Source organism: Dipodomys ordii, unplaced genomic scaffold, assembly GCF_000151885.1.
Source record: "Dipodomys ordii isolate 6190 unplaced genomic scaffold, Dord_2.0 Scaffold113, whole genome shotgun sequence".
Taxonomy (NCBI): Eukaryota; Metazoa; Chordata; class Mammalia; order Rodentia; family Heteromyidae; genus Dipodomys; species Dipodomys ordii.
The window spans coordinates 5,273,774-5,288,518 of NW_012267329.1; the positions used below are offsets into that span (position 1 = coordinate 5,273,774).

The 14,745-nt window shown below is 42.7% G+C and overlaps 1 protein-coding gene across 1 annotated transcript in view; it reads left to right on the top strand.

The window, feature by feature from the left end:
• Positions 1–5,066, top strand: part of Ovch2 (ovochymase 2) — an 18,443-nt gene extending 13,377 nt beyond the window's left edge. The window contains exons 8-9 of the mRNA XM_013028692.1: positions 1,842–1,971; positions 4,708–5,066. Of these exons, the coding sequence (XP_012884146.1) occupies positions 1,842–1,971; positions 4,708–5,066 (489 nt within the window). The remainder of the gene's footprint in view (positions 1–1,841; positions 1,972–4,707) is intronic.
• Positions 5,067–14,745: the final 9,679 nt, after the last annotated feature.

Consider the following 14,745-nt stretch of genomic DNA (forward strand, 5'->3'; position numbering starts at 1 on the left):
CAGCTTTTTTCTTTTTGCTTATGTGGTGCTGAGGAATCGAACCCAGGGCCTCATGCATGCAAGGCAAGCACTCTACCACTGAGCCACCTTCCCAGCCCTGAGCTGTACTTTAATAATAAAGGAACCACATGTAAGAAAAGGATTAGGAGGTAACTAATTCAATGTGAATTTATAAGATTATTAGTTTAAGTGAGAAGAAATGAAGGACTAAAGAATGAGAAGACAATGGATAAAGAATGAAAAGGTGGAAATGGAGAGAACTTTATAACCAATTTGATGACTGACTCTAATAGCATCAAAAGTTCTGAACATGAGAAACTAGGGACACATAAAAGTAATAGAATCAGAAGTAGATTTTGATGGCCCAGAGGAATTCCATTTGTTGTATGCTGAATTCCATCAGAGATAGCTGGCAGGTCATTGTAAAATTGACCAGAAGTTCACCAAAGTAGGGGGAGTGGAGATGAGGGAGAGTGAGAGGGGTTTGGTCTGATTAAGGCTCGCCTATCAATATAATCATCGTACACATATGTACATACATCTAAATGAAACCCCTTATACAGTTAACTGATGCCAATAAAAAAAGTTGAGGAGACCCCCCAAAAAAAAGTTGAAATTGTCTCTTAGGTAGAGCTTTGCTTTCCTAAAAATAAAAATGACCTTTACATCATCAGGATAAGAAGAGAAATATCGATACTACCAAATAAGTAAGATGTAAATAATAGCTAATAGGTAATAGGTAAATAGATCATGAGGTAAAAAATTATGAAGACAAAAAGAGTCTTCATGTAAGAAGCAAAAGTGAAGCTAGGCATGGTGGCACACACCTTTAATCTTAGCATTTGGGAAGCTAAGGCTGGAGGATCAGGAAGAATTTGGAGCTAGCATAAGCTATATAACAAGATTTTGTTGCAAACCAACAAACAAAAACAAAAATGGAGTAGGAATGAAGGTATGACTAAATCTGAGCAGAGGACTCTTCTCAGAGGCCAGAGGAGGGCCGGGGACAGAACCTAGGAATTACATTACAGTGTTGGAAAAAGTAAGTTACAGGGGGAAAACATCACAGAACTCAACATCAAGCAGGACTTGAGAAGAATAAAGAAAAGAATAAGCAATTACAGAAGCCACAATACAATTTAAAAAAAAATATTTCACAAACAAGAGAATCTATAAGAACCAGAGACTGGCCTTACTTCTGCAAGAGAAGCTACTGTGGCCAACCATGGTCACTCCTGCTTTGAGAACATTCCTCCGCAGCAGTGTACAGTCTGCAGGATGAACTAGTCATTAGATGAGGTTGGGGGTGGGGGGGCGGGGCATGTGGCTCCACCTTAGAATAAGTAATGACTAACCATATCAGCCATCCTCCTCCAGACTCCCTCCCACCGCCAGCCTGGTTGTTCCCATTAACTGGCCTGTGCGTCATTCTCTGTCTAGAAATAACACCCTCTCCATGTGCCTGCCCCGTGGCCTGTGTCTGGACCCTTTGGTTCAGGAGGACTCACACATATGGCTCTGTTTTGCCCATTTGGTTGCAAAGCCTGGTCACCACGATTCCCTGCCAATGTACTAGTGCAGGACAGACTTGTTGATGAGTGGATTTTTACGTTGTCCATTGGAAAGAAGTGCTAAGTGGGCTTCGTAAGACCTGGTGAACTAGAGGTATGGCACAGAGCCATCTGTAAATGCCAGGTTGTCCAATAGTATCAAGGAGAAGACACTCTGGTTCTAACAATTAAGATGTCTGGAAAGTTCATTCCTCAAAGTAATGCAATGCCATGGGTGCTGTTTTCTAGATTCTGAAAACAGAATGTTTTCATGTTGCAGGAAAGTTGTAGGGGAAAGGGCTTGCTTCATTCATTCCCATTGACTCCAATTCTATAAGGCTAAAGTTCAGTTCCAATGCTGCTGATTATGCCACTGAATTTAATCTCACCCATAAAGCTCTTAAGTCAAACTACCTTCCTGGTCAAATCATTTACTTGTATCCCTTATTATTTAGGCTCTTGGCATAGGGAGTTAGGGAAGGGCAGGGAGCTCCAACCTTACTCTTGCTGGTTCCACATTGGGAGAATCGCAGGGCTGGCTGGAGAGTAGGCCATGCAGTCTGTCTGTCCCTCTACGGTCCTGCGTGCTGGTGCAGTGCCTGCCCAGCTATGCAGAGAGCGCCTGAGCATTGGGTACAAGCCCCTTCCTTCTTGCTGGCCATCTGATGATTTTGTTCATTTATCACTTGCTGGAGGCAGGAAAAAAGAGCAATGAGAATTCCCCCTAGGTGAATCCATTTGTTTAAATTTCCTTTGTGTGTTTCAGATTCAGGCTGCAGTTCCTTCACTGGCCTTTTCTGAAGAAGGCATCAGGAAGCCTCACAGTGACATGGCTAGTTATAATGATTTTTCAAGCTCCTAGACATTACCTAATAAGGTTACCCTCACTTAGCCATGGTATAGCCACAGAACAGCTGATAGAAGCACTGTGAGGGGCATAGGTTTTTATTTAATTGGCTCACATAACATAAATAATGGACTAGTTACCCCGGCAACTACCTACTTGTACCACTAGATGGCACTTGAGCTCTTTAGTTTTTTTTTTAAATATTTTATTATCTTTAAGTAACTGAAGAGAGGGGCTTTCATTCAATGCATCTTGATCATTGTCATCCCTTTCCATCAATTCCTTCCCCATCTCTCCCAACCCCACTCATCTCCTCAGTTTTCCAAGATCCATTTTCACAGATATACATTATTATGACTGCATTCTCCGTCTCCCAGTCTTCATTAAAGATAAATACATAAACACATAAATAGAACCTCTCAAACAGTTGTCTTAGTCTTTGTACCTGGTAAATTTCATCAGTCTCCAGTCCCTTCTGCAATGAATTCTTCTGTATACATGCAGCTGCTAACAAAACTCTGTGGAAGTAATGGCTAATAGAAATCAGTGGCAATCAAGATAATATTATTGAGCCTTCCTATCCGAGGAGACAAATTAAACAGAAGGTAATAAAGAATAGGTCCAGTTAAAGGGAGTTGTAAGGTGTGTTTGGAAGGGGCAGAGAACGTCGGGATGAGGCTAAAGGATAGAAAACTTCAACCATCAGGATATGGGGTTCATTCCATATTTGAGTAGTAATGTTAATGATCATGTGTTGTTTTGTTGCCCATTAAACACTGGAGAGAGATGTCACTATGTGATTGTATGAAGGAGAAAGTAGAGGATACTAGTGTGTGAAGAGTGGATGTTACATTTAGTGAGAAGGGATGGGAGCCGTCTGAATCTGTGTTCTCTTCTTTGACAAGGACCTAGTTAGTGGGTGCATAGATGTCCTAAGAAAAGTGACTGCAGTGTTTCCTCCTCCTGGCCACCAGAGGGCGCGTGCAGCAAAGCAGTATTTTATCATCCAAGTGCAGTGTTTTCCAACAAACCTCATTGCCAACACTCAAGAAAACATCAGCACCTACTGCAATTCTAAGAACAGTGTCAGTGTCAAGCAAATATTTGGTAAATGAAATAAAATAATCCATAACTATCTCCTGAAGTAGAACTGAGATAAGAGACTTTTTCTGATTTTTCACTGACTTCATGAAACATCTCTTCTTTTACACAAGTACCACAGAAGACAGATTTTTATATGTGCCCTCTTATAAATATCACACTTCTGAGACAAGTAGCCACCCCTCCCCACACACAAAGTAGGGCAAAAGGAAAGCTCCGTTTCCTTAACCTGATTTCTGTTTATATTTTGTTGGCATGTTGGCCTGAGCTTGTGAGTCCAGCACTTGGGAGGCAGAAGGAGGAGGAGAGTCAAGCATATATATACATGTATATACATATATATATATATATATACATATATATGTTTGACAGGGTTTCAGACCTATATGTGTGTGTGTGTGTATTTCTCTCTCTACATATATATGTGTGTGTGTGTATTTCTCTACATACATTATACACACATATACATATATATATATATATGTTTTCAATAGCTTCATCATAAAACACCAGATTAAGCCATAGGGGCAGAATTCTTATGAGATTTATATCATTCTTAAATTGGGGCAGATTACTAGCCTTATGACAGAACAGAACCAAAGTGAGGCTCTTTATTGGAACTTCAGGTCATGAACAAAGGGAACTAACACTGATCAGAGTAACTCGGATACTCATTTAACAAGAGAACAGCCAGGTCTTATAATTTACCTTCCCAATTATGTATATCTTTAAGATCTTTTAAAAAGATTTTCTCTGCTACTATTCTGTCATCTTATAGAGTGTTTCTCCCTTGAAAATGTTTAAACGTTTTTGCCAATCTGATGTCCTCTGATTGTACCTTGTTGAGTCCTTTCAGCTGACTTGGACTGGTGGGCAGACTGAATAGGAGGTAGAGCTATTTCCTGTAGGTGATTGGCAAGCACAATGGTGATCATGTTGACCTTAGAAGGAAACGCCAAGACTTTCCTCACGTTCCACTGGAGCTCTGACCTATGTGTGATGTCATCTGAATCCAGGCCCCTGAAATCTGGCTAAAGCTCTCTGGTCAGAGATCTCAGCATTCACTTCCTTCCTCTCCAGCCCCAGCCTTTCCCTATGGCTGCCACAGTCCCCCTAATCACATCATTTTAGTGATGACCAAGATGGAGTCCTAAACATTTCCAGTGAGAACTGGAGGATGTGTACTGAATTCTCTTTCTCTTTGTGTAGGTAGAGAAATCAGGAAGGGTTCACCAGCCAAGTCCAAGTTTTACTGCCCAGAAGGAGCCCCCTTCTTCCAGAAATCTGCCCCTGGAGAAGATTTGCCTGCAGGCCAGCTTCCCTGTGTTTCGAGTCCCATACAAAACTACAGAGCTAGCAACAATCTCTTAGGAAGCCCCCTCCCCAGCCCCATCTCCCCAGAGACACTCTCCTCCCCGGACTCTTGCAGCACAGGGTGCCTGTGCAAATCGGCAAATCAAGATCCTGTTGGGAGAATTGGAGCAGCCCAGACTCTGTGCCCCTCCCGGCATCCATGGGTGTATTTAATTCTGCTTCATCTTATCAGTAAAGGTCCTTCAAGCATGTAATCATCCGCTTCCACCTCAGCTAGCATGACTGTGGATGATGGCTGGGAGCCACTGCAGCTGGTTGACCCACTTCAGTGAACCTGCGCTCTCATCCTGACTGTCTGCCTTAGAAAGGCTAGGAAATGCCGGCTTCAGTGTTTATGAGGATACCGGCTGGGGCTGTCCTGTACATCTGTCACGAGCTGCCTCCTGATGTACTTAATATCTTACTTTGCAGTACTTTATACTTCCATTTTCACACAGTCTCTCCTACTTAGTTCCTTCTCACACTTCTTTCACTGGTGTGAAAAAAATGAGGATAATTACCTCCATGTTTAAGGGGGAAAAAAAGAGGAAAAGAATCTGAGTTTTTGATTCTGGTTTAGATAGAAACCAGATTCAAAATCACTAGCTCATCAAAACGTACATATTAGGCCAGGAACTGTGGCTCACACACCTACAATCCTAGCTACTCAGGAGGCTGAGGTCTGAGGAGCTTAGTTCAAAGCCAGCCCAGTCAGGAAAGTCCTCATGAGATTCTTACCTCCAATTAACCATCAGAAAACTGGAAGTGGTGCTGTGGCTCACTGGTAGAGTGCTAGCCTTGAGCGAAAGGGTTCAGGAACAATGCCCAGGTCCTGAGTTCAAGCCTTATGACTGACCAAAAACAATGAAAACTCATATATTGAAGGCTTGGTTCCCAGCTGATACATGTGATGATTGAGAAGTGACAAGATCATGATAGCTCAGACTTAGTCCATGGATTGATTCATCCATTGATAGAGTCATAATTTCATAGTATTATTGGGAGGTGTTGGGAACTAAGTAGAGTTTTGTTGGAGGAAGATAAACTGAATGTATACATCTCATAAAGTATTATTCTTTGACAATTTACACAAAAGCAAGCCATAACTTTCAAACCATGCATGCTAGAATCCCTTTCCCTTCTGTCTGTGGATAGCATGTCTAAATACCTCCTGAAAATATATTATATATTCTCTCCCACCCTCCCTCCCCCTCTCTCTCTCCTTCCCTCTCTGTCTCTCTGTCTCTCTATCTCACTTTCTCTGTCTCTCCTGTCTCTGTGTCTGTCTCTGCCTCTCTTTGTCTCTCTGTCTGTCTCTGTGTCTCTGTCTCTCTGTATCTCTGTCTGTCTCTCTCTGTCTCTGTTTCTGTCTCTGTCTCTCTGTGTCTCTCTGTCTCTGTCTCTCTGTGTCTCTGTCTGTCTCTCTCTGTTTCTGTCTCTGTCTCTCTGTGTCTCTCTGTCTCTGTCTCTGTCTCTCTGTCTCTCTGTCTCTCTGTCTCTCTGTCTCTCTCTCTCTCTCTCTCTCTCCTACACAACAAAGATTCCTTGCCTATAAGGTGTCATAGCCCTGTAGAATTCCATCCCAGTTCCTGGAGCACATTGGGAGCTGGAGTTTGAGTCTCCACAGAGATGCTGTGGAGGCCCTGGGTGCTGGCTTTGCTTCTGACGGTGGCTGGGAAGCCTGCTGGGTGAGTTGTCCAGGGCGGTCTCTCTGCTCTCTCCCACAGTGCTGCTAGGGCCTGGCAGGGTCACCTAGCAGTTTGACAGGACAGCCTCTAGGCAGAGCTGCCCTGACAATCTAGTTCAAGAAGATAAAACCTTCTTTTTAGAACTGACTTCCTGACAATATGCTGCCACATTCTACTTCCAGTGTGAAATAAAGAAAAGAATCCTCCACTTATATTTTCAGGGTTTGGGCTTCCTACCTTCTTTTTTTTAATTGTGAAAATACCATACAGAGAGGTTACAATTACATGCGCAAGATCATGAGTATATTTCTTATCAAGCATTCCTACCTTCTTTATTCACCCTTATCCTCCACCACAGTTATTACTAACATGCATCAAGAAGTTAAACTGACAAACAAGATATATCACAAGATTAAACTTACAGCTTACATGTAAACCCAATGGATGGTAAAAGACAAAAAGTTACACTTGGACATGATAAACAGGACTCTAAACATTCACCCAGTGACACCAAAGGAGGATATTCTTAGGAGAGGATCACAAAGGCTCAAGAGCTGTGTGCATTGATCATATAAAGAGATGCTTATTGAAATGAACTCCAAGAAATGGGAACAAGAGGGTTTTTTATTGTACTGTTTGTGGAGGGTTTTTTTTCTTCTTTCTTCTTTTTTCCCTTTTGTTGCTGTTTTTATTTCTATGCCCTTCGTCTTGTATATAAGTTTACTGATTAGGGGAGGGGGAAAGGAAGCACAGAAATGGTGTGACAAAGGGAGAACTCATTTAGCAGTGATACTCACTAGACACTATATTGGAGACACTTGGGAGAGAAAATAAGAGAGGGAGAGATGCTATTAAAAAAGAAATGGACTCATTACCTGACTTACATAACTGTATCCTTTCTGTACATTACCATTACAATAAACATTTTTTAAAAAAGGACTGAAAGCCACAGATCCCTAACTCTTGCTGGATGTGCTTGCCTATTTTCAGAGAGAGAGGGCTCTGCCATCATCATTTCTTTCAAGTGCCCAGTCCTTAGATTTCTATATTCTTCTAGGGTGACTTGTTCTGTCTCCTGGGCACTACACTATCTTTGGGATAATCCTTTGGGGCGTGACCTATGGACAGATTCATATGCAAGCGCACCCATGTAGCAGTGCCTTTGTTGGCAAGATGGATCCGCACCTCCACTGGCACATGGCTTCTGAGTTGACGAACCTCTATCCCAATACCTTCTCCCCAAAGGCAGCACACTGATTCTTCTCCCCAGTGGTCTCAAATGAAGCCTTGACGATTTCCTTCCAGAGGAAGTAAGAACCCATCAATCACCATGTCCGTAAGCACATACAAGACTTTGAAGATCATGTGCAGAAGAGACAAATTCATTTGTGGAGGTGAAAGTGCTTCTTATCCTTGCTGTTTTAACAACCTTAAAATGTCCTCAGGGCTGGATACCAGTAGCTTATATCTGTAAGCCCAGCTACTCAAGAGGCTAAGAGCTGAAGCTCATGGTACAATGCCAGGCCAGTTGGCAAAGTATTTGTATCTCAAATGAACCACCGAAAAACCAGAATGGAACTGTGGCTCAAGTGGTAGAGTACTGGCTTTGAGTGACAAAATTAAAGGAAAGTACTTAAGCTCTGAATTCACACCCTAGTATTGGCACACACACACACACACACACACACACACACACACACACATGTCCAAGGTGCTGGGTATTGATGGCTCACACCTGTAACCCTAGCTACTCAGGAGGCTGAGATCTGAGGATTGAGGTTCAAAGTCAGCCTGGGGACGAAAGTCTATGGGATTCTTATCTCTAGTTAATCATCAAAAAGCTGGACATGGAGCTGTGGTTCAAGTGGTAGAGCACTAGCATTGAGCACAAAGCTCAGGGACAGCACTCAGGCTGAGTTCAAGCTACACACACACACACACACACACACACACACACACTGTCCAAGGGGAATATTTGGCTAGAGCAGACAATGCAGAAATTGGAGGAAAGAGAGAGAAGGAAGTAGATTTTCTGCATTTCTGTACTTGCTGAATTCTCTTCCACCATAGAGAAACTTATACTCATTTTGTTTTGTTGTTGTTGTTTTTTTTTTGGGGGGGGGGTCCGGTCACGGGGCCTGAACTCTGGGCCTGGGCGCTGTCCCTCAGCTCTTCACCTCAAGGCTAGCGCTGTACCATTTGAGCCACAGTGCCACTTCCAGCTTATTTTTTCTGCTTATGTGGTGTTGAGGAATCAAACTCAGGGCCTCATGCATGCAAGGCAAGCGCTCTACCACTGAGCCACCTTCCCAGCCCCTTATACCTGTTTTTAATCCATGTTCAGGATGGCCAAAGTAGACACTCCAATGCAAAGGCCCTGGTCATTTGTTTATAGTCCTCCCTCCAAAAGTAGCATCCAATGCCCATATCTGGGCTTCAATTTCATGAGGTGAAAAATCGAGTTTCTAAATTTTGGCTTAAGAATCTAGTTTATGTCTTCATAGCACTAAAAACCAGTTTTGGTTACATGTGTACTGCTCCAAAGATTGCTGGGGTTTAGGGGAAGGGCCTCAGGCCGGAAGCAGGACTGGGTTCAAATCCCAGCCTTGCCATCCTCAGAGCTCTATAACCTTGGAGAGGGCATGGACTCGCTCTGAATTTCTTTCCGTAAACTAAAGTGGCAGTAAAATGATGACAACTTGCTCAGGGACGTGTTCCTTTGTGAGAAATGTGTTGTAAAGTCTACTCTCTATGGAAACCAAGGACTTAGAATTACTCTTAGAATGGAAACTTGACTCCAATCAGCTTCATCTTCACTTTTTCTTGCTTTTGAAACCAATTTTCAAGCCAAAATTGTCCTTGCCAACAACAACAACAACAACAAAAAATAAAACAAAATCTTTTTTTTTCCAAAAGCACCTGCGTCTGTCCTTTGAAAAGCTGAGGGAGAAGCTAAGGGAAAGTTGTGAATAGTCCTCATGCTTCTGATGTCATTCCTTGGTTTATTTCAAGGTGGTTATTTCAGAGAAATAGCAGAAAGAAATAGCTCTGAAAACCCATCCTTCTGTGAAAGAAATTTACATCTATCAACACTAGTAAAATAAGCAAAGGCCAAGGTTTTGACTCTGAGATTCCCATGTCATTTCCTAGGAAGAAGAGACAAGGGTATGTCACCTGACCCAAGCAGAGACTACTACAGGTGCCCTTTGAAAGTAGGTCCATGGGTATCTTGGTCCTTCCTGTCCTCACTCTCCCAAGGCTGTGTGGCCACTCCCCTATCTCCAGGAGCTCCATCCCTATTCCTTATGGTAAACCAAGATGGCATGCAAATGTCAGCCATCTGACCCTTTCCTTGAGAGTCACGCATGCTTTGTGCGGCTCCTGGGTTTCTGTATAATAACACATTTGTATGTTTCTTCTCCTGTGAATCTGTTGCAAACCTGTTTATTCCACAGAGTAAAATGGCCATGCCTTCAGAGGGGGAAATGAGAAAAACTTTGAACTGTGAACCTTGCCTGGTTATGATTAAGTAGGAATGGAGGGTGCTTCCCTTCAGCTCTTCTTTCAGATGATTCCCCCTTCTCCTCCTGGAAGCCCTTCGTGCCTTCCTTCTACTTTAGGCTGAGGCTCTCCAGCCCCAGGCTTCCAGCCATATTTTCTTAGCAGGTGGAACTTTCTCCTGGAAACAGCTTTCTATTAACTCCCTGTTGTCTCCAAACTGTGAACTCACAGTCACTACCTTCTGGAAGCCCTAGCCCAGCCTCTGATACAACAGATGCTGTTTGGGAAGACTGGGAGCAACTGCTATAAATATTGGTGGAGAACTTTCCTGGCACCATTGGCATTGCTCTGCGTGCATAGCTGCTCAGGAAGGAGTTCCCTGCATGTGAGAAAGACAACAGGACTCTTCTTGATCACATAGTTTCTAGCAAGCTCTGATCATTCTGGCTGTCTCAAGAACCTTGCTCCAGACTGCACCACAAGAGAGATTTTCTGTAGCCCACGTCCAGGTTGAAGACATTTCAGAAAACAAGGTATTGGCTGGAGGCGTGGCTCAAGTGGTAGAGTGAAGCTAGAAAGAAGGAAAGAAAGAAAGATGACAGACAAAATACAGACAGAGATAGATGATGAATAGATGGATAATTACAGGTATTGCTGTTGTTTGATGCCTGTCTGCAATATTCAGTGGCAAGATTCTGTTAGGTGACAAAAACACATGTTAGTTTAAAATCCTTGAAGAAGAAATTAAGGAAAATTAATTTCATGAAATATGCTCCATATTGAGTCCTGGGAGTAGCCCGGAAGCTCCATCAGTGGTCTCTCACAAAGCTCACTCCCATCCAATGACTCTGGCTGCTGAGTTCTCTGTTCAAGGTGACATTTTAGCAAAATTCACAAAGGATGGGCCAAAGCCAGCTTGAGAAGAAGGAAGGAAGAGAAAGAGTAAGCTGTCCCTGTGGCCTGGAAGAGATAATGAACTGAAGTCCTGACCAGCTAGGAGAAGACCTGGGAGCTGGTAGCTCATGCCTGTAATTCTATCTACTCAGGAGGCTGAGATCTGAGGATTAAAGTTCAAAGCTAGTCCTGGTAGGAAAATCCAAGAGACTTTTATCTCCAATTAACTACCAGAAAACATGAAGTGGTGCTGTGGCTCAAAGAGGTAGAGCACTAGCCTTGAGCAAAAGCACTCAGGGACAGTACCCAGGTCCTGAGTTCAAGCCCCATGACAAAAAAAAAAAAAAGCATGAAATGAAAAAAAAATAGAAAAAGACTGAACAAAAGCATTTTAGACATCTAAAGCAGGCAAAGAGATAACTTCTGGGTCAAATCATATAGTTTTTGGAGTAAATTCAGGTGTAAAAAAATATAAGCCCAAAGAGTTTTTTAAAGTTCATTTAGTATATGTATTTAATTTCCTATTGCTGTCATAACATTTTTTTTGCAAATTTAGTGGCTTTAAAATAACACAAATTTATCCTCTTGAAATTCTGGAAGCCAGAACCATGAAATCAGTTTCACAGAGAAAAATCAAAGTGTCATCAGGATTCATTCTCTCCAAAGGCTCTAAGCAGAAAATCCTTGTTTGTGCCTTTCAGCTTCTAGTGGCTGTCTGGATCCCTTGGCCTCCAGCCCCTCGTGTTGTTCTGACCTTTGACTATATTCTCTAGTCTCCCTTAACTAGACCAATTATGTCAAGCTCACTCAGACAAGCCAGAAAGTCTCCCTGTCTCAACATCTTTAACCAGTATGAGATCCAAGAAGAAAAAGATTTTCCTGTTTTTTCACTTGACAATCACTCGACACTTCCATGACCCCTGATGTGGGTTTCTCCAGTAATTCTGATAAGGTTCGTGATCAAAGGAATAAGGCTGATACAAAGCAAAAGCTAGGCAAAGCTTTATTTCACGCCAAGCATGGAGAATCAAACTGAGTGGACAGGGCTATCTCTGTGGATAGAGCGACCCCTCCCAGTCTTACAGGCTAGCTTTTATAGGGCAAAACCACAAATCATAAACTAACTGTAAGCATGTAGCTAATCTTACTCCTATTGGTTAAAACAGAAGGGTTACATATGTGCTTTTTACTGATTGGACGCCTCCACCTGACCTGACTCACCTTTGTTTTGGGGGGCTCTATTACTGAGGCAAGCAAGCAAGGTTACAGAAGCAAATCATAGCAAAAACATAGCCTTGAGTCACAAATGCATAGGCAAAAGACAACCTTGACTTGGTCAAAATGACCAATACTATCAATGCTATTGACACTATTACAGAAATGATTGTTATTATAAGCTCCTGACTAATACAGCAACTCAGGGCAGCTGGTGATAAGCCTCAAGGCTGTCAGTAGCCTTCTGCAAGGCTGCCAGCTTGGTAAACTTGACTGAGGGAGAGATGTTCTTTTGCTTTTTAGCAAGGATGGAGAAGGGACAAAGGCTCACTACTGGGGAGTTACTTTGGCTAAACTGGGCCTAACAATTCTCACTGGAAACCAGCTGGATGTCCTCTAATTCAACATGGTTCTCTGTAAGGGAGGTGTAAACACTTGTGGAAAACGATTATAACTAAAACAGCACGGTACTGCCATAGGGCTGGGCCACTGGACCCGTGTGAAGAATGGAGAGACCACACAGCCTGGCTCATATGATTATGGACACTGACCTAGGATGGGGACAGTATTATAGATGAGTGACTCCATGTGAATAATTCAGTAACTGTTCCTGTCATACAGGGAACATTAAGTTGAAATTCTGCCTCAGATCATATGAAGAAATCAATTTTAAGTGCTTGGGAAATTTAAAAGTGAAAGGAAAATATTGTATCAGAGAAAATATGGAATATCTTTATGAGTAGGAATAGGGAAATCACAAAAGGTTTTATTGTGATAGCAAATTAGGTTAATCAGAAAACAGAGAAGAAGGAGGAAGAAGCAGAAGAAGGAGGAGGAGGAAGAGGAGGAGAAGAAAGAGGAGGAGGAGGAAGAAGAAAAGGAGGAGGAGGGAAAATAGTACTTTTTGTGCCGGTACTGAGGCTTGAACTCAGGGCCTTGCATCTCAATTGGCTTATTTTGTTGAAGGCTGGTACTCTATCACTTGAGCCACACCTCTACTTCCAAAAAGATCTTTTTAAAGAAAGGAAGAAAAAGTTCCACACATTGAAAGAAAACATTTTAAATTCATGTAACTGACAAAAGACTGAAATCCATAAAAGACTCCTAAAACCAGTAAGAAATATATAATTCAATGGAAAAATGGGCAAAACTCATGTGAAAAGGAAACTCCATTGTAAACAAATGTATAAAAGATGTTTAACCTCACTAAGAATGAATAGGTGGTGCAAATTGGGTTGAGACTTCATTTTACACTTAAATTGTCAAAAATTGTACCAGACATCTGCATGTTTTATTGGAGGTATCCTCTACATGCCTTGTGGCAATGTGAGTTTGGGGGGTTGGTGGGTGGTATTATGGGTTATTTTCCACCTCACATTCCCATGCTGAAATCCTCAATTCTAAAGAATACGCCTTTATTTAAGACAGAGTCTTTACTGAGGCAATCACGTTTAAAATGAGATCATGATGTTTCTATAGTAAGAGAGACATGGATCCAGGGGCATACATAGAAGGAAGATTATATGACAGACACAGGGGGACGTCACCATCTACAAACAGAAGAACAGAGGTCAGGAACTGATCTATCACAGCCCTTTGAATGAACACTGCCCACATCTTCATTGTGGATTTCTTTTAGCCCCTAGACCTAAATTTCGGTCCCTGGTTCTCTGTTCCAGTGGCCCATCAAATTTAAATAGGTGGGGTGTATTTCTTGTCTTGATTCTGTCTCATTCAGGCCGGGGAGGTTGGGATCTGCTGGGCCTCTCATCCCAACCGCCATCTATCAGGTCAGGGCAAGTTTCATCATCCATCTCCAACTAGTGTGTGAATAAACAAATGAATGACGAGTAATTGGCTTCACTTTGATCTTACCCTCCACTTCAGTTCTACTCTGCAAACCCCTGGTCCTGGACCAGACTCAGAGTAGAAGCTCACCAATGAATACAAACTCTCTATAATTAGGCCTGAGTTCCCATTTCCATTTCGGCATCCTCTTCCTCCAGCTTGACCACAATCTATTTTTTTATTTAAATGCATCTTTTATTCTTATTGTGAAGGTGAAGTACAGAGGGGTTACAGTTACGACATGTTCGGTAATAGTACATTTCTTTTTGAATAACGCCACCCTTTCCCTTGCCCTTTCTGTGTTTCCCTCCAGGCCCCATCCACACGTCGTGTAGTTCATTTTCGACATCGTGTCTAGTGAGGGCCGCTTGCTGCATTTGTTCAATTCTCTGTCCCTCCATTCTGGGCCCCTCCCCTTGTGCTTTCTAAGACAGATGAATGAACACATAAGACAAGAGGACAAGAAAATAAAAACAGCAGCAATGAAGAAAAAAAAAGAATAACAACGACAACCCCAACCCCCTCGTTTCCATCTCCTGGAATTCACTTCCACTAATAGTATTTTCCATGATCAGAGGCACCTCTGCGTTCCCCAGAACACAGCTCCTCCTTGGCCTGCCTGGGTGTGAATGCCTGGAGACCCCCGTCTGAGTGATCAGGACCGGGCTGGGTGTGCAGTGCTCTGCGTGGGATGCGCGCAGGCAGAGGCCCCCACGCGCGGTCCGCCCCACCCCACCCCGAACCCCGC